General features: G+C 37.9%; 1 protein-coding gene across 1 annotated transcript in view; it reads right to left on the bottom strand.

The window, feature by feature from the left end:
- Positions 1-1,560: 1,560 nt before the first annotated feature.
- rpa1 (replication protein A1) overlaps positions 1,561-21,468 on the bottom strand; it is a 39,178-nt gene continuing 19,270 nt past the window's right edge. Inside the window, exons 13-17 of the mRNA XM_017491051.3 lie at positions 16,071-16,200; positions 8,942-9,118; positions 7,986-8,093; positions 7,635-7,721; positions 1,561-2,289 (exon numbers count right to left, since the gene is read on the bottom strand). Of these exons, the coding sequence (XP_017346540.1) occupies positions 2,185-2,289; positions 7,635-7,721; positions 7,986-8,093; positions 8,942-9,118; positions 16,071-16,200 (607 nt within the window). The 3' untranslated portion in view covers positions 1,561-2,184. The remainder of the gene's footprint in view (positions 2,290-7,634; positions 7,722-7,985; positions 8,094-8,941; positions 9,119-16,070; positions 16,201-21,468) is intronic.

Genomic DNA, 21,468 nt, shown 5'->3' on the forward strand with positions numbered 1-21,468 from the left:
TGAGTGAGTAACAGAGGAAGAAAGAACATCTCTGTGTGAGGCAAGCATCTGAGATTAAGCTTCTGCTTCTCTGCAATCCCCTCTGCCTTTTATTGGAGTTCTTATCACATCAGGGATTTGTTACACTTTTCACAGGGTTTAGGTATTGTTAACTCAATTTGACAACCCTTTATCAGGAAGTGTCCATCAGGAAACGAGACAAAGATAAAAAAAAAAAAGCCCAGAAGTGGTTCAAGGTAAAAATGTCATAGTTAGCTTTTAAATAGAAACAGAAGAGCATGAAGAACAAATCCTATTTCCCTGTTTCCATAAATTACATGCATCTCATTTCTGATGCATAACTATCTTATGAACATAGTGAGAGCTATGTTTGCCTTTGGAGAACCACGTGACTGCAGTAAAACTTACATTCTCTTGAAGATGTAGAGATTAAGATGGCACCAACTTAATACCAATATTTGCTAGATTTGATCAAATACGCTCATACCTCAAGTTTGAACGACACCACAGCCATGCAAGGCCAGTAGCCAAATCACCTGAAGGCTCTGGGTGGGAGGGATGGCATGCTCTCTCTTCCCTGTCAACATCACTAGCCAATCATGGGTGTCTAAGAGCTCATGTATGCAGAAGAGGACAGACAGTGCTTTCCTGAGAGTCGATTATGATGCCCTGTGATGGAGCTTGACAACAGTTCCAAAAGATGTGGTTGGCTGGTTTCGACGGAAGCAGCTATTTGATTTCACTCTCCCTGATTGGAAGTTGTCAAATGATATGGGAGAGCTGGCTGGGGGGTAGGACTTGGTGGGTGATCAAATTGGAGAGAAAAGGTGAGCAAAAAAAGCTCATACCAATCAGCAAATCCTCACAGTTTCAAAAAAGAATGAACTGAAACCAGACTTTCATGATCCTAGAATTAACTAGAATCCAAAAAAGACAGGGTTGCCATGTGGACCATCCCATGATTCAATTTGCCTTCGGCCTTAAATAAATATATCCCTCATTACGTCGCTGTGATTCACACATCAGTATTTCCCAGAACAGACGAGAAAAACAAAAACAGTTGCTCGCAATCAAACATGGAATTAGAGGTCCAGATTCTCAGTTGGGTTCCTTAAAATCATAAGTGGATTGTAGAGGCGATTTCAATGGCTACAGGAAAATGACAGGCAGGCAACAAGAGCCCTCGAGTGTCCCTGTAGAGATTTAGGGAAGCACTGAAAAACATGCAAGATCTTTAAAAGACGCATTTAGAAAAGACGGTCCTTCATATACGAGTACCTTTTTAGATACAATACTGAGAGGGACATGGACATAGTACAAAGAGTCATTGACCTGGAGTGTTAAAGGGGATTATTGGAAACTGTTTTACAGCTCTTAGTGAGATTCTCGCCCTATAATAGGGCACAAATGGCTACAATAGAAGAATTTGTGCATGTATATTGAGAAACAATTAATTACCTCTAGCTTAAAATACAGAAAATCTGTTAAAAGTGGCCAGTACAAAATGTGATGTGTGTGCATGCAGTAATTCTCTTAAAATCAATTAAGAAAACTACTCAATACCAGAGTCTTCAAAATCTTTATTTCTTGTGTTGGTTAAACTTTAGTTTTCCATAAAACAAAAAACAGAGAAAAATATCTACATGTACAGAGTGCTTCTGTCTCTGGGAAGTCACTCTGTCCTTAAACTGTGCAGGTCTAAGCAAGGCGAGCTCAGAGACAGGAAGCCTACTGACTTGCCTGCTGAAACAAAACATTAGGAAAGGGCACTGGATTTACTTCTGCCCGCTTAAATGCGGACACAACTTTGCGAGCATACATACTGACCGGTATGATGCCACCAGACCTTCTTATACAGTTCCCTTCCCTTCTCTTAATCATCCATACACTAAAAGGCCAGCATTTTCTATTTAACCACCCACAGCTAACTGTTAACATGTAGGGAAATCTGCACAAGCCAAACCACATTTGACCTGCAGTGCTCCTCAGTCCAAAATAAGCATTTATTTCATAATTAAAAGAAAAAAGAAGAAGAAAAAAAGAGAAGCTGTTCTGTAGTAGAGGGACTATGAATTATACTTTAATAACAAAACAAAAATAACCAAGTAAAGGAAAGACAGCACAAAGAGACACGTGTATACTGCAGGTCAAATACTGAATGCTTATAGAAAAGTACCAGTGTTCCTAATTTGCTGCATGCTTCCTGATATTCATGATCAGCCTCTTGCTGTATTCCTTGTGATCCACAGGCTTGGCCTCCATCACCGTTACTTTAATGCGAGATTCATCCTAAACAAAGAGAACACACCACATCAGCAGATGCTCATTATTCTTAAACGTTGATAAGATTAATGATATGACAAAAAAATCATTCGATATTTCTACAAAATAGGATATGCATCACAACAAACAGCAAACAATTAAAAACCGCATTTGGAAGAAAAAAAAAAAACTATGAAAAACTAAGTTTAACCATTTGTTTCTGTAGAGGTTAAAGTAACACTGAAAAGATGGGGGAAGAAAATCTGTAAAAGTATGTAAAATATTCTGTAAACAATTCAATCAGCACCAAACTACCAAATCAACCGCTTATGGTCAGTGTGTAATTGTTAAATTAATAAATTTCATTCATAAATTTAAAAATGTATTATGATACCTTTTTTTTTTTGGCTTATTATAATCACAAAACTTACCATACGTCCACTCCTATAAAGATCTTGCTTATATTACAAGAGTTGTCCATAATATGCCATTGCAACCAACAAGCAGTCAACATTTAAACGAACAGACCAACAATGTTTTTATATGGAGGTTCTCTTTTTGCCGTTTTCCCCCGCTTTACTGAACAGAGAGGCAAAGTCACCATCAAGCCTGGTATATAAACCAATTTCATTACAGTATTATGCAGTCTGAGAATCTGGATACTAATGTGCTACTAAATACAAATTTCCCTGAGCAATAAAATAAAACTTTAGACAGAGCTCACCTGCCACTCTACCACATACTTGTTAACATAATCTGATGATACACTTCTTATAATATTTACATTACATTTATGGCATTTGGCATACGCCCTTACATTTATTACATTTACTTTTACATCTGAGCAATTGAGGGTTAAGGGCCTTGCCCTAGGACCCAACAGTGGTAGCTTGGCAGTGCTGGGGCTTGAACTCCTGTCCTTCTGATCAGTAACCCACCCAGAGCCTTTAACCACTGAGCCACCACTGCCCCTACTTATAATACAAACACAGAGTCAGAAAGGTGTAGTAGTTTTTAGATGCTGCCGTGTGCATGAGCTGCTAAGTACTGAATCTTCAGCCTGTGAATTTGTCAAATAACAAATGGCTGTCTGCGTCACTGCACTGCAAGTCATTTGTAGTCAAGGGGAAATTCAAGTACACCAAACTTCATCTTCTCTACATTTTTGCATTGTATACCGCTTTGTGCCATTTTGTTGTTGTTCAGGGTTGCAATGTCTGTTTTAAAAAGCAACCCAAAAACGCCAGAACAAAATTCTAAATATTACCCCTTCCAAGCCCTTTACACAGCACTACTATTTGGAACAATTCAATTAAAACAGCATAAATGATATTTAAAAAAAAAAAAAAAAAAAAAAAAAAAAAAAAAAAAAAAGTGTTGTTTGGGACCATCTTCAACTGCAATCTGCAGAAAAGTTTGAACTGATAATAAACCAGCTGAGTGCACAAGATTTTACAAAATGAGCATAAGTGCATTTCCAGTTTGCAGTCTGGTTCACGGTTGACTTTGTACATGATTTTAAACTAACTACAACTGTAGTGAACAATATTTACTAGTAGAAAATATTACTGTATTACTGTACTGACAAATATTCAATAAACTGATTAGCCATAACATTAAAAACCACTCACAGGTGAAGTGAATAACACTGATCATCTCGTTACAGTGGCACCTGTCAAGGGGTATTAGGTAGCAAATGAACAGTTAGTTCTTGATGTGTTGGAAGCAGGAAAAACGGGAAAGCGTAAGGATCAAGGGGCAAATTGTGATAGCTCTACCCTGTGTTTTTTTTTTTAATTACTGAAAGACGTTGCTGTCGAACAGAAAATACTAATATAAAAACAAAGGAAATTCAACCTTTTTGCAAACTTTTCCCCCAATCCAGACTTGATAGTTCTTGATAGCACAAACAATAACTGATCATGTGATCCCAACATGTGATCAGTACAGAATGTTTGTTCTGACAGATAAGAGTCTACTACAAGCCCAGGTTTTCACTACACTATATCAAATTTAAAATCAAGAGATTACAGTCAGTAATTATGGTATGTGATTTTGGAGAGAAAGTATGAGTAACTGTAGTACCAAGCAAACAGGAAAAATTTCAGAAGTTTAGTGTTGTCTTAAATATATTTTTACTAACTACAGACAGCAGGCCCACAGACTTGTTTCTATTAGCTCAAAATCCCAAAGCCCATGTATTCACAGGTGACCTAAATTAAGTTAATGGACTTTTCCACTAGGCAAATTTTATTTGCCGATTTAGTCAAGAAAGCAGAAATATGTGCTTATAATGTGGCTCCAGCATCACTGTAGCAAAGGTTCAAATATCTGCAGCAAAGTCGCCCTGGCAACACTGCTTCGTTATGGAGTCTGCTCTGCTCACAGCCTTTTCTGAATGTACCAACAAATACAAGTTCAGTGGATAGCCTTTTTTCATTTAGTTCTTTAATCTTTAAAAGTATACCACCAGCATTATTTAGCACAGAATCCGAGCTATACCTTGCACTATTTTTCAAGGAGATGGCTTCAAGGGCATTTTACAGTTGCCAAGTAACGACCCGCTTGCTCTAGTTAGACTTTGATAAAACCTGAACATACGCACAGCGCACACACAAGCATAGATAATTCCCTAAATAATTTTACAATCCTGGTACTTGGTAGTAGTTCTTTCGGCCCAGGTACAAACTTACTATCTGCAATCAAAGAAGGTCTAAAAAAAAAAACACAACACAATAGTGAGCAGTGAAGCAGGCTCAGATAACATCCTTAGCGAACTCCATGGTCTCTAACATCAACAGGAATGTTTTATTGTGTTTGCTTTGCAATGAGATTACTACTAGTAGGCATGAAGACTATTCACGATTGAAATAGTCACTGAAAATAAATTGGCCTCTTCCCCAAGCAGATTGGAAAATGGCGGTTCAGCTAGTTACTGGGATAAAAACTTAATTAATAAAAAGATCTAGAGAGAAAACTGAAAGACTGTGTACAAAGCAACACACAGCAGTAACCACCCAAGGAGGTTAAAAATTATCCTGAGTAACAGCATTTCACTGGCGGTTATTCTCCAATGTGAAAGTTAAATTTATATGTGCCTGGGAAATCAAGCGAGACCATGACGCCTTCTGTGAGCTGTGCTGTACCACCTATTGATAAATGTATACACATACTCGCATCTTTTGAAGCAATGTATTTGGAAATGGTAAAGCCTTCACCTGTTAAGTTGATGTTTCTCAGCTACATAAAATTACTATCAGGTGTTCAGAACTGAGTGCCAGTGAATAGAACCTGCTTAGGGAGTGCATGTGGAACCTGTCTTATTTTTACCCCTCTCATATCTAGTGTCTGGTGTTCCCTTTGCTGTTGAGGTGTGTGGTGTTGTCATTTCAAGATCTAAAGAGTTCCATAAGGCCTTCAGAAGAAAGGTTGTGGATATCTCTGAGTCTGGCAAGGGATTTAAAATATCCCCAAATGATTTAAAATCCATCATTCCACTGTAAGGAAAGTCATCGACAAATGGCACAGATTTCAAATGACTGCCAATTTGTCCAGGGCTGGCCGTCCCAGCAAATTCAGCCCAAGAGCAGGCCGTCTGATGCAAAAAAGTCTCCAAGAACCCCAAAATTTAATCACAGGATCTGCTAGTAAGTGTTGCAACTGTTGGCGTCAAAGTGCATGCTTCTACAATCAGAAAGAGATTGCACAAATTTGGTCTGTAGGGGAGGCGTGCCAGGAAAAAGCCTTTGCAAGACTACAGTTTGCCAATGAGCATTTAAGCAAAGATGAATCAAAGTAACAGCAGACATGTGTGGCACAGAATAAAGACAACTTTTCAGGAGAAGCACCTTATATGGTCAAGGCCAAGGGTGTACTCAACTTTTTCCACAGAAGAATATCACATCTATTGATATTTCTGTTGAATAAATAATTGAACAGAACAAAAAATGAAAAACAGCTTTTTCAAATATATCAACTTCATTAAAAGGCACTGTTTCAAAGATGATCAAATGTTTGCTTTCCATTAGGGTGTACTTATTTTTTCACATGATTGTATAGAGTCAGACTGAATATAGGGCTGCAACAAATAAAAATAGTTGGCAGTAAATGTTATTAAGGCACTAGGTCACTTCACTTAGACTAAAACACATTGGATGGAAAATGATGTGGAACAACAGAGAAATCAGTCCAACAGAGAAACTCCAAAGTACAGGGACACCACATTATACTCCAGTGTTGACCTCATGACATAATTTATGGCTAATGTGACCATCAGTGGAAGCGTGATTTCCCAGGTTGAGTCATGTTTATTAATCACCTCCTACCTTATGCAGTTGTTTAAATGTACTGCAAATTTATCAATCAATCAGAAAACATTCTCATATTATGTTGGCCAAGGAATTGGTAACTTATATGACCTCTTGATGGATTCAACATGACTGAACATGGCCTCCAACAAATGAATGAAGAGATGAATGTTTTCCCATCAACCCAAGTCATACCACGAAGGGAAACTCATTCAGACTATGTTTCTTTTATTTGACTTGGTCATATTTTATTCATAAATAACATCCTGCATTAATAATGCACTTATGCTGATATGAATGTGAACAGTGCTCCATCAAACACCATTGTGGTGGGTGTTCGTTATACAGCAGACTCAGACAGATCTTTGGTATCATGTACAATGTATATCTGACTTTGAACCTACACTATGTGTATTTTGCTGTTCTTTGCAGGTGTAGTCAAAGTTACAGACAATTTAGCACCAAAGAATCTAAATGTCTGATGGACTTGAGATCATAAGCATGGGATAAACATGCACATATTAACAGAAGTGGAATTAAAACTCCACTTGCTTCCCTCTCCTCCACAACTTTTTCATCCCACACAAATGATACCAGGCCTTAAACACCACTGAAGGCTCCACAGCCTTCATGATGCAGCAACCCAAACAAATCCACTTTACATTTACCCATGCAGCCTAAGGAGTAACAGCCCCTTGCTGATACACGACGACACTTCTACTCCACCATTAGTGCATAGCCAGGTGTAGATACACAAATGGTGACAATTCTATGGTAGTCATTACTGTTGTATACATAAGTGCACCACACACAGTGATGCTTATGTTCAGTTAAAAGGAAAATACCTTCTTCCACTTTAGCAATTTTACTCAGATTTTGGACTAGAACAAATTGACAAAATTGTAAAAAAAAATTTCACAGCAAGAACGATGACCAAAAAACAAAAACAAACAAAAAAAAGAGCATGCGGGGGTGGGTTTGGTGGAATAACGAGCAACTTCACAACTTCAGTTCTCTGGTTAAGTGATGTGCTCAAAAATGATGCCCAATTAAATATGTACTCACATTGTAGGTCTCCAATTTCACTCGGTTACGGAAGACAAAAGTGCTGAAATTGGCGTGCTGGAAGACCTCATCAAAGGCAGCCTCATTCTGCGCAAAGATATAAAAGGAGAAGTAATAAAATTTACTGAGAAACAAAGTTAAGTGGTCAAGACTGAATCATGTGTAGGAGCAACTTCAGTCAATCTATTCTAATGAACTAAGACCTCATAGAACCAGTTTAGTGCTGAACACTCACTGATGTACCACAGACTGTCAAAACTGAGCCTCCTGTAGAGGCTTTGTATTGCACTGGGAACATCAGAGAATGAGAATATGGCTGTAGCAAAGAGAATACCAGAGGGACAAACTCACAGAGTCCTTGAGTTGGCCAATGTAATCTGATTTCTGGCCCAGGATGGCCTCAGCACTGTCTTGAAAGCACATCACCCACTGATTATCTGCAAAATCTGCAATATTCGCCTGGAAAGACAGAAAACAAACTATTAATCCACAGTTTAACAGGTTGACTAACTACTCAAGGTAGGGCTTGTTGAGAAATCAGACCTGACATGCAGGAGCTACACTCAGTGTAAACATTCATTTTTAAGTACAGCATTATGTAGAACCACAATGTACTGTAGGACCAAAAATAACTAATTCGAAATAATGAGTAAATATTTTTATCACAGGGGACACGCTTGCACTGAGGAAGACTTTACAATGCACCTGTTATAGGAAAATGAACACAAAGCTGAGCGAGTGGAGAAACCAGTGCACTAAATGTCACATGGAAGAAACTTGAAGGACGACAGGTGTGAAAGGTGCTTATTAAAAGGCCTATTCACACCCGAACACGATGCTACTAAATGTTCTGAAAGTGTGTAATATTCAACATTTTTGCAACCCATCACAATGGGTAGTTTTGATAGCAGTATTTTTGCCATCATCTGTACAAAGAAACCTACACATAAGCAGCAATGAGCACAAGTTTGAGAGGTGGAGCTGAGTGATACAGTGTGCCTGTCAATATCTACTTATACAAGAGACCAAAGTATACAATAATAACTTAAATCACTCCCACACTTACTGGTTGATGAGGTTTTACCTGCATGAAAAAAAAGCTGCAAACTGCAAAAGTGCTGAAGAATATAATGTAGCATCACATTGGTCAATGTGAAGGTATTCATTAAAATCTCATTGTGCTTTTTCCATGTGTGTTTAAAAAAAAAAAAAAAAAGAAGAAGAAAAAAAAAGGAGCAGGGTTTTTTTTTTGCTTATAAGAAGATAACAGTAATAGGTAGGTGGGAGTGAAAGAGAGCTTGACTTACAGAGAGCATGAGACGATATTTGAAGTCAGGAAACTCTTTGTCACACTTCTCACAGCGGTACAAGCCATTCTGCTGGTCCACCACCTTTTTGTTGCAATCCTTGCTGGGACAGGCCTGATACAGAGAGTTCTCCTTCCTCATGTACACAATGGTGGCAATACAGGTAAAGTAATCAGCCTAGAGCGAGCGAGCGAGCGAGAGAGAGAGAAAGAGAGAGATCAGCACATAGAGAAGACTGTACCATCACACAGGACAAGGGTGGACAAATCAGTAGGATAAGCAGATTAAGTGTGTTGTATTCATACTTGCCTGGCAGACAAGTAGGTTAGTAGGTTCTAAAACCATGAAAATAAAAATAAACACTTCTGACTGACTGTCACTAAATAACAATTTTCACTTGGTATGTAGTTTTCATTATGTTTAAACGCAATTCATTTCAGTGGTGACGCACCTCAACACTGTAACTACAAGCACATGTTATTCATTCCACATCCCTCCACTTGCTGCACTACACACATCAGCTGAGGTATGATTTACTGTTGGTAGATCGTTTTTAATAGGTGGATTAATAAGCAAGCACATACGACAGACAACCTTTAATGAACCAGAACCAAGTAGTGTGTTTACACTGTGTGTATTAAGCGGACAAGTTATATCAGTCCCTCCAGGATTTCGCGATCGTGCAGTCACAGAAATTAACGCAGAAATCAAGCGAACGCCGCAATATTTTTCTAAATTGCTGCAAATTTTCCGCAAATTCGGGGCAAGACGTCATGTCATGTGACGTCATCACAACACACATTCGGTCAAAGCCCTCTTCTAAAAAGGTCTACATTATTTACCAACAGACAACACTGCAAAAGACCGTGCAAAACAATTTCATGCAACTGCAATTTAGCCAATTCAAATAGTTTTCCGCAAAGAAACTCCCCCAAAAATTTTTTTCAAAAGCTGAAGCAAAAATCAAGCATTTTTGGGTGTTACGACCACAAAAAAAACTCCTGTACGGACTGGTTATATTATGGCTTTGCTGGATTTAATTTTGCTTGATTACCCAGCCACCTCATGGATAAACATAAGAGAAAATAAAGACACTAGCCAGACTGTATCTTTGATGTGCAATACCAGGAGAGAACAGCATATCTCATGGCCAGAACGTTGGCCCATGACTTTGTGTCATAAGTACAAACACAATGTGCTACATTAGAAACTTTATTAGAATAAAAATGGAAAAATCTGTATTAAATGCATTTAACTAGGAAACTACAGGGTGTCCAAAAATGTTCATATTTAGTTATTATATATATAAAAAAATTTCAGATAGCCTTTAAGAACACCTTTGACAAAAGGAACATACTGAAATCATTCTCTTGGCTGGATCAGGAAGAGGTCGCAAGGTTGCGATGGACTTTAACAGGAAACATGGCAAGCACATCACACACAACACTACTGCCAAACCTGTTAACAAAATCATAAAGACTGGAAGTGTTGTGGACTGACCGAGAAATGGACGTCCACAAACATCCGCTGACAGAGACACAACCGCTGTGGTGCTGGCAGACTGTATGTATGAATACTTTTTGGACACCCAGTAATTTGCCATATATTACATTAGCGAACGCTTTTTGGTCATTTAGGTTTCTGGCCAACCAAAACATGGAACTAGGAAAGCATATTGGAACTATGAGTAATGAAACTAATGAATTTCTGATGTGTCCACCATGCATACTGGAATAGATTTAATGAAACATGAGACAGTGCTATTTACTGTGCAGCAGTGCTGTAAAACTGCACTCTTATTTACATTACATTAAGCTTACTCCATTAATCAAAGATTATACTGAACATGGTGATAAATAAATGTGTAGAAGTGCCACACATCACAAATGCCAATATGTTTGTTAACTGTGCATAAGGGGAACAGGGTAAATTCGTCATTCGTGTTAAGCAAACGGGGGGGGGGGGGGGGTTTGGGGTGTGAAAAACGCCTGGTGGGCAAGAAAAAGTGGCAGCTCAGAGCTCAAACTAATAAAGAAAAACCCAGACAACTAATTCAAACTGGAGTGGCACTAAGGCTGCTGATGAGAAGAGCCATGCAGCATTACTGCTGCTTTTACTTCTCTCTAACTAGAAGTGACTGGAATAAATGAAGACAGCCAGCTAAGGACAGCGTGCCGTTTCAAACTCGAGCCAGGCTCTCAGATCTGTCCGGCATCTGGGGGAAGTTGTTGGTCACTGGATAATGACCATAATCGGCATCACTCTTAAGAACAGGAACCGTGAGCATCTTAGAGGAAGGCAAACCAAAGCAACATATTCCAATAACCAATATGATATTATTCACCCAGCGGACATACAGCATACTTCAAATTCACTCTTTGTATAATCTGTTACTCTTGAGCAAAAATTACGGGGTAAATTTAACTCTCAAGAACATTCAAAGGACACTTTGCCTTTCAGGACCTCCATCTATGTTTACTCCGCACACGTTTCAGGCAAAGCCTTAATCAGAAGTTTTCTAAAGAAATAAAGAAGAAAAGCAGAACGTGAAAGCTTGCTGCTAACAGAATTGATTTCTCTCTCAACGTGCACAGGTTTAACGCTGACCACTCTGTTACTACACTTTGGATATTTGACCCCAATTAGCTTCTAAAAGTGGCAGAATTGATATTCTGCATTGCTTCAAATAAATGCACAGCTCCTGCGAACTGCTGAGTGACAATGCCACAAGCCAGGAGGGAAAATAGCTGTGTACTCAGACAGAATCTCGCTGTAAATGACTGTTATTTCAGTTGGTGTTGGGGAATCTCAACATTTCAGACTCTAAAAAGCAGTAATTAATAAAGTGAATGGCTAGATAATTGTTATAATTATATAATTGTTTTCATTCACGTTACCACAAAATTAGGACAGAAAATGGAGAAAAAGAGAGGCAGAAATACATTACTGGCTGTTATAATGGCTGGCTTTTATGGCGATATGAGAGCCATTTGTAGAAATCCATTTGATGTTTAAAGTAGGAGCACAGGAAATAGTAATATATTAGCATGTAAGGGCTCCAATTGGCATTAGCTGAATGTCAAAAGGCCAACATGGAATTGTGGCAATGGGAGACAATACAAGAACTGGAACAAGCATCATTAATTACAGGTGTTTTCAGTGGCTTGACCTTTTATTCCAGTAAAATATAGGAAAGCATTAGTGCAGACAGAAACCTGCGTTTCAGTGAGTGAGTCCAGGGCCATGGGAAAGAGTGGAAAGAGTTTTGGAGCATTTTGGTGGCTATAACAAGTAATACAGGACTAACTTGCCCTGTGAATGCTCCACACCGTTAAATGTAATTACAAATGGTTTAACGTTTGAGGTGTTACTCTTTAATAAATTAAAATGAGTAATTGTTGACAAATTGGTGTGGAATAAACACAGCAATTTAGGTGGTAAAAGGAACTTCTCTTTGCACATCCCTACACCTCGTTGTGTTTTTTTTTGTTTGTTTTTTTTAGACACACAGTTTTGTGTTTTATTTCTTATTTAACCAGGGTTCCATGTACATTAGACATGGCCATTTTGGGTCAATCATGAATGCAAGACAAGGATAAGGATTGAAATTCTTTGTTTCCATGCAGAAAAGAGAAGACTGAGAGGAGTGTGAACATTCACACTTGCACTAATGCAGCTCTTAAGCTTATTTCACTAAATGCTGGACATAAGTGCAGAAACAAGAAGTAGTGACGTGTTTGGGCTCTGTAACTTGAGTTTCCTCACTGCAAAGGACAAAAGACACTTCCGCTGTAGAAACTACCAAGGATAAAACCTTATTAGCAGCACTTTTATTTTTAAACTTGCATTTATTGTCTATTATTACTTCTTTAACTTATTTCCAATATTTAAGCAGCTATGCTTGTAATGGGCTTTTCCCACTACTTTTTATTGGTCTAGGTAGTGACAATTTTTTTTAAACCTTCCTAGCACTTGTAAAAAACTAGTCTTTCTTGCTAGGTACCTTTGCAGATTCCCTGCTCTCACTGTTAGCATGTAAGGCGAATTGCTCTGGATAACAGCATCTGCTAAATTACCAATAGCCAGTGATGGTCAGGTAACTTTAACAATTTAACACAAGGAAATGGCTTCAAGATCCTTTCCTTTTTACAGCTGTCAGTATTTCAATATAACTTTAAATATGTCCCAAACTCTTTTGAGAGCTACAATATATAAACAACAGCACCCCGTTTGGTTTTCTTTTCAATAATTCAGCTCCAACTTATTTGAAAGCATCCCCCCCATTCACGCGTATCTTCACTGTGATATTGGGAAGCTTTACTTTGCAGCTTCTGAAGATATCCCTCTGCAAATACTCCCCTTTAATATCTCACTTCTCTGTTCTGCACCTGATGATTCTTTATTCTCTCTCATCTTTGGCCATCCTTTCTTCTGCCTTCACATTCAGATCCCTCATCCTTCAAAATAAAAACACATTCTTATGTTCAACTACTGACACTGGAAACAAGGTGTTTAAAAAAACAACAACCCTGAAATGATAAAGTGCACAATGTTAGCTGGAGTCGTAAAGGAAGCCTATATAAAGGGTCCATGGATTTACTGGCATTGGCATAAAGCATATCAATACATATTGGTCTTGAAGAAAAATAAATAAATAAAATCATGTGACGCTACCTTGGAAAATGCCTGAATGTGAAGAAGGCATGGACATGAGTTGAGGTGAATTTGCCAATATTTTTTTTTAATACTGTGGATTTCCCTTCACTGCTTAAAATGAGAAATTAGAGCTCTCTCAATTATTTAGATGTAGTGCTACAGCCCTTCTCACAACATTCACAAAGATCTTTCCTCAGTATTCTTTCAATGGTACATAACCAAACAGCATGCAAATCATCAATCTGAAATTGAAGTGTAAGAACATCTTCACACCTACGCTACTACTGCAGGATTGTCTACCGGATGGTTTGCAGTAATGAATGAGGATGCAATCATGCAACTCTTCAACATTTGCCAGACATATAAACAAATATTCTCAAATCTCTCAAGTGACGACCCGCTCAGGAACCTTAGTCATAAATAAATCATAATACATACTGTATGTGTAGTAGTCTTCAAAAACCTGCTGGCTGTTGCAGTGGAAATATTCAAATCGGATTTTGACCAAAATTGAGCTTTTCTGTCCATAACATACTTTGATATCTCTACTCTAGAAAAACATGCATATTTTACCAAAACCACGTGGGAAAGCTTTTACTTGGGTTACTTTCCAACCCTTGCTTGATGTCTGCAAGCAGATGATACACTGGGGAAAGGATCCAGTTTTACAAATGCAGCAGTCAGTGCAGTCAGTCTGCATAAACATTACAGTTTACAACCTTGCACGCCAAGTGACTTTTCCCTCATTATTTCAACAAGTTTTTGGATAGTGATGCAGGATAGGGTAACTGACATAAGCCTAATCAATTCAGTTTATAATCAAGTAGATACCAGCTCTAAAAATGTCTGTAATACTTGTGCACCTTCAAATAATCACCAAAACAGAGAAGAGTGTCAGTGACATACTGTACAGATAACAGTGAAGTTTAAAGGCGTTTAAATGACCTGATTAAAAAACATTCATTTTACTTTATTTTTGTCAGAAGAGCAAAACTGACAGAATTGATGGCTAATATTAGTGCGAACAGAGACAGCGATGAGGCTTGTGTTTTAATGCAGCGTGACTTTTACCTCAGGTGATAACACAGAGACTGATGTGGATGATGATAATCAAAGTGAGAACTTATAAAATGTAGAGGCAGGCGTGACGTCTTTCCATACATCTGGCATTGAATCTTTAAATGCAATTTTCTCTTTTCACTTTTGGGGGTAACCATTTTAAATTTACTTCTCATATAGATACGTGAAAGAGAAATATATTTCAGTTCAGGAAAACGCATCAGTTTTGAACTATATCTAGTAGAAAATGTCCTTGTGCTTCTTTCCTGAATTGATAACTAGAGAACCATGCAAAATCAGACTCATAACTCTAGTAAGAAAGGATGCAAGCTTTTCTGAACATCCTTGTGCAAGTTCATGTAGTTTACATGTCAGGCATAATATGTAGCCCTACTAAAAAAAACCTACTGGAGCAGGTTTCATTTTTCACCATATAAATTATACTGGTGATCACAAATTTCAGGTATGTCACAAATATCCATGAGGTCCAGCTGTGCAAGGGTGAGTCCTACCACTGGGATTTATCCTCAGATCCCAGCTGTGCCATATGCTGTTGACAGCTAAATGGTCTAGATGAGAATGGAGGATGGCCTTGTTCCCATTTCCGTTCATGTCATGCAGAAGTCATTCTGCTGTTTACGTCTCCCATCAGAAACAAGAGTTGGCAATTAGCTTATTAGTGCCTTGTGGGATTAGTTAGTGCATAAAGCAGAGAGATTGTGTTCTCCTACTGAGACAATGATATTAAATTCTTAATTATAAAGCTTAAGAGTTAAATCAATGTTAAACTAGACATATAAATGAGGCAGAACTAAAACTGGAGTAAAATCTGACCAAGAAAAATTATGACAATAAGTACGGTACAAAATGATGTTCAGCCAAAACAAGCAACACTTTCATTACCAAGAGTGCAAATAAAGCCAAAAGGTGCAGATTTACTATCTGAACCATAATCTCTTAATTATCAAACTCGGAAAATTCCCAATAATCCGTCCCCTCTACCTCAGTGATATACTTGAGTAATGCTTAATATTGAAGCCTAAATGGAAACTGTGATTAATAAAAAGAAATGTATCAAACTCCAGCACAATTTTGTTCAAGCTCAGAGGCATCATTTATAGATAAAATGATAATGCTGCTACAGTGTATGCTTTATAAAAAATAAATAAATAAATAAATAAATAAAAACAGAGAGAAAAATGATTAAACAAATGAGTTAATATCAACAACGTGGCACATTATTAACTCAAGATGAAGGCAATTTCTGGGGCTTTAATAAAGAGTTCAGGATGACTTTCATGAGCGCAAAACTTTGTTTGCGCATACTCTGTTGTAACAAAATGTTTATGTCTTCGGTTAAAAGAATTAATTAGTGTTCTAGTTTTCCAGCATGTTTAATCAGAAAAGCGCTTACCTTGTCTCCGTGACCCAGGTGCTCGTTTTTGACATCTGCCAAAGTCTTCCAGTTCGTCGGGCCGCCACCGCCTCCTCCCCTCATTTCTGTCATGGACTGACCATCTAGGGCATGACCTTCTTTATCATACCTGTCAACATACAAACATGCTAAGGTCTCTGTGTGTGTGTGTGCAACTTTTCAGCCTGGTATCATAACAGTGCAACTAATGAGTCAATATCAAAACTGCAATAAAATGCTGAGTGAGCAGCTCTAGCTGGAAGGAAAGCTGGCTAAAAGCAGCAGCTGCAATGGCAGCAGTGGGGCTACTTGTGAAATGAATCAACAGTACAGGGACAGTTGAGTGAGATGGGGTCAGGGTTGGGCTGGTGAAATTAGAAATCCATTTTCACAGATTGCCTGGGGTGCTCCAGAGTGACTGAGGAAAGAATGAGGCAGAGAAACAAAACCCACTAAAGTTGGGACAACATGCGAGGGATCAATAAAGTGTTCTGATTATATATATATATATATATATATATATATATATATATATATATATATATATATATATATATATATATATATATATATATATATATATATATATATATATATATATATATAGGCTGGAGGCCTGGGTTGCTATCAGAGAGGCAATGCGGTAAATACAGGGATCTAGCCTTATCCTTAATTGTAAACGGGCCCAATAATGAGTAAGTGGGTGGACCTGGCATGTGGGGTCCTGCCCATTTTTCTTCCCACTGAAAAATTAATCTAATTCTCCAGCAAGGTATAGGGTCCCTCATTGCTATGCTCTTTTCTTGCTTTGTTATATGCATTTGCAAACAAGTAATAGGCTAAATATAGTGTGCCTAATAAATTGAAAATGAATCAACCTACTTCTGATTAAAAGCACTATTTCTGTCAAGCTTGTTCAGAAAAAAGGCAGAAAATTCAGAAAATATAGGTTAAAAACACATTTAGGACACACTAGCTTTTTTTTTTGGATTACTGCTTAAAGGAAATAGAAAAGCTGCACATAAAATCCAGTACATCAGCATCATTTAGAACTAACAGAGCTCTGCTTAGGCTTGACCTATAAAAACCAAACAATGTCACTGAATCAAATGACAGGAAATTGCTGACTGAGCTGTAAACATAGAAGAAGAAGCACGGCCACAGCACAAGGATGAGCAAGGAAGGAAGACACAAGAGGGACAAATTGGAGCTGGCGTGAGCTTTCGAGTGCTGGACTGACAAGCAAATGCTCACGACAGCATGCATAAAGTGAGCCAAACCAACTGGTTCAGACAGGAGGGGAAAAGAGACCAAACATAAAACCATCGCATGACATGTCATAGGAGTATATACCAAAAGACAGAAACGCTGTTGACAGAGCACATGATGTATTCAACACTGAAATAGAACAGCTCACTTGAATGACACTCTCAATATGACACGCACATGATCAGTGACATTTCAACTGTTAAAACGTAGTGAGAAAACGCATGACTGCTTTACAGAACTGAACAATTAGTGAGCTCCTTTACGGATGTTCAAGCAACTGACAAACAGACAAAAGTTTAAGTACGTCAACCGACTGAGCTTAGATTATAAGAAAAGACTGGGATTTTCTCTGAACATTACACAGTGAGGAATATAAGTATTGAATGAGTCAACATTTTTTCAGTAAATATATTTCCAGTGAGGTTATTCACATGAAATTTTCATCAGACATCAGTATTAACTCAAGAAAACCACACATATAAACAAATCCAAGCTTTAAAGTCCATAAATGAAGTTATGTGTAATAAAGCGGAATGACACACGAAAAAAGTATTGAACACGCTAACTGAAATTTATTTAATACTTCGTGGAGAAGCCTTTTATTTTTAATGACAGCTTCCAGACGCTTCCTGTATGAAGAAATTAATCAGGAGATTGACTGGGCCATTCTAACACCTTGATTTTCTTCTTCTCTGAAACCAATTGAGAGTTTCCTTTGCTGTATGCTTTGGATCACTGTCCTGCTGGAAGGTCCACACACGTCTCATCTTCATCATCCTGGTGGATGGCAGCAGATTCTTCTAAAGAATCTCCCGGTAAAGGGCTCCATTCATCGTTCTTTCAATTATATGAAGTCTGCCAGTACCATGCGATGAAAACAGCCCCACACCATGATGCTTCCTTCCCCAAACTTCACTGTTGGTATAGTATTTATAGGGTGATGTGCAGTCCCATTTCTTCTCCAAACATGGTGTGAAGACTGGACAGTAAAAAATAAATAAATAAATAAAATAAAAATACATTTTGCTCTCGTCTCTCCAGACTACACTCACCCAGTATTTCATAGGCTTGTCCAAATGAGTTGTAGCAAACTTTAAACGAGCTTCGACAATGTGTGAGCAGTGGAGTGCATTGCCTATCGTTTTCTCTGTGATGACAGCACCTGCAACCTTCAAGAGTTTCTGGAGCTCTTTCTGAGTGGTCCATGGCTCTTGCAATACCCTTCTGACTATTCTTCTGACTCCCTGGTCAGAAATCTTGCGAGGAGCTCCTGTGAGTGGCCGGTTGATGAAGTGATGTTGCTTCCACTTGTGGATAATGGCCCCAATGGTGCTTACTGGAGGATTCAGAAGTTTTGAAATACGTCTGTATCCGATTCTATTATGTTTCGTGACAATAAGGTTGAGAAAGTCTTGGGAGAGCGCTTTGCTTTTACCCATCATGAGATGTTTCTTGTGTGTACCTTGGTAACGGAAAGCCTTTATATAGACCATTAATTTGCACAGATAGTAGGTATAATTACTTTCTAATTACTTGTGGATTTCAGATGGTTCCATGCCCTGGCTTGCCTTGGAGAACTGCTTTTTCTTAGTGTGTTCAATACTTTTTTCCTGTGCCATTCCACTTTATTGCACATAATTTTATTTATGTATTTTAATGTTGTGAATTCTTTATATTTCTGGATTTCTTGAGTTAATACTGATGTCTGATGAAAATTTCATGTGAATAGCCTCATTGGAAATTTATTTACTGAAAAAAAATTGTTGACGCATTCAATACTTATTTCCCCCACTGTATTTAGAGCTGAAACAGTGGATTGACTAAAATAAAATATTCCAAAAGCCTGGGGGAAAAAATGAACAGTGTAACACTTTTGATTATTCTTCTAAATGTGGGAGCTGATGAAATGATGGCAAGGACAAGAACAAGCCTGGTACATTATGCTAATTTAAATTTCTTAATATGACTACTCACTGGTCACATTAATTGGAACACATGTAAACCTGCTCATTCGTGCAATTATTCAAAACAGCTTATCACATGGCAGCAGCGTAAGGCATAAAAACTAGAGATATTAAATTTCTCAGCCGATACCGATAACCGATTATTCAGAGTGATATCGGCCAATACCAATAACCGATATAGATAGTTCTGCCTTTTATGCCATCTTTTAAATTAATAATTAATTCCATAATTCTGAAGGAAATGCAAATAAAAACTTTATTCTCTCCATTTCAACAAGTTGTTTCACAGTAACTGGTCTCAAACAGAAAACACAATACTCTAACATTAACACGTGAACTCAATTCTGAAGATTAAACTTTAACTTATTGAATGTTATTAATTCATATTAACATTGACTAAATTGTAAAAAATCCTCCTGTTAGGATTCACATTCACTCACCACAAACAAAAGCATTTCAACTTCATCATTGAACATCAAACTGGTAAGATATAATATAAACTTTCTTATAAATTAAACATTAACTGCATATGAAATAGACAATTCTACAAATATATTTTTCTGTGCAATTTATACTTTTTTCCCCCCAATGGTGTACTTGCGCTTTAATTCAGAGCGAGCAGCTCGGCAAAAAGAAAAAGACAAATCGATACCGAAACTCCCGTTTCACTGCTGCTTACATCTGGTGTAAAATTTTAGCAGTGCAGAGATTACAAACTGCAGTTTTGTCATCATTCCACACAAGAGACATCATCTTTACACACAACATGAAATCAACGCGTTTTCCTGCCCTCTTTTGATTGACAGGATATAATCGGCCCTGATCATCGTACATCACCGATGGCCTACAGCATGAAAAATTGCCTTTACATTGGTGCACCTCTAATAAAAACATGCATCAGCTTCAGTTAAATGTTCAAACGTCAAACATTAGAATGGGGAAAATGTGAACTCAGTGACTTTGACCATGGCAGACGGACCGGTTTGAGTATTTCAGAAACTACTGATGTCCTGGGATTTTCATGCATAATAGTTTAAAGAGTTTACACAGAATGGGGCGACATGGTGAGTGTTTGTTCTGCAGGTGGAAATGCTTTATTGATAAAAGAGGTCTGAGGAAAACAGCCAGACTGGTTCGAGTTGACAGGAAAGCTATACTCTCATAAGTATCTCAGAAAGCACAAAACGCCAAACCATTATAGAGGTGGATGGGGTACAACAGCACAAAATCACAACAGGTTACAATTCAACTGTCCAGTTTTGGCTAACAAGACCTGAACCTGATGTGGTCTGCTGCTGTTGTAGCCCATCCATCTCAATGTTTGTGTTGCGCAAGTGGTCTGGACATTCTGTTCTGACCTCTCTCAACAACAAGGCCAGCAGAACTGTCGCTCACTGGATGTTTTTTCATCCCCAACACCACTCTAGAGACTGATATGAATGAAACTCACAGGAGATCAGCGGTTTCTGAACAGTTCAAACCAGCACAAACAACCATGTCACTGTCAAAGTCACTTAGATCACATTTTTTCCCCTAACCTGATGTTTGATGTGAACATTATCTGAAGCTCATGACCTGTAGCTGCATGATTTCATGCCTTGGTCTACTAACACATGATTGGCTGACTGGATAAACGTATGAATGAGCAGGTTTACAGATGTTCCTTTTAAAGAGGTCAGTGAATCCATTTATACAAGAAAACTGTATTTTATAAAATAACTACATCTGAAGTAGAAAAACAAATACAAAAACAATACATAGGACCATTACAAAGTTCCTTACGAGAAGGAACCTTTCCCCAGGCTGATGAGGAGTCTATAACTTGGACTTTTGTGGCCCTGACATTATAGTATGAGTATACATGTATTTATAAAAAATAAATAAATAAATAAATAAATTTTTAAAAAACCCTTTGAGCCAAATGCTGAAGATGTGAATAGAATTTCAGAATTATCCTTTAACACAGTTTTTAACTGATTATCAAAATGTTAACTATAACCCTATAACCTACATATGCCTACATGAACAGCAGAAAACGAAGAGATGGCCAGACTAAACAAGGCAGCATAAGACAGAGCAGAAAGCCTCATACTACGAGGACAGGATTAAAGTTCACCAGAGCGGTGATGCCATCTAATGGAGAACACTTCAGCTGCAATACATCA

The sequence above is a fragment of the Ictalurus punctatus genome, chromosome 17 (assembly GCF_001660625.3).
Source record: "Ictalurus punctatus breed USDA103 chromosome 17, Coco_2.0, whole genome shotgun sequence".
Taxonomy (NCBI): domain Eukaryota; kingdom Metazoa; phylum Chordata; class Actinopteri; order Siluriformes; family Ictaluridae; genus Ictalurus; species Ictalurus punctatus.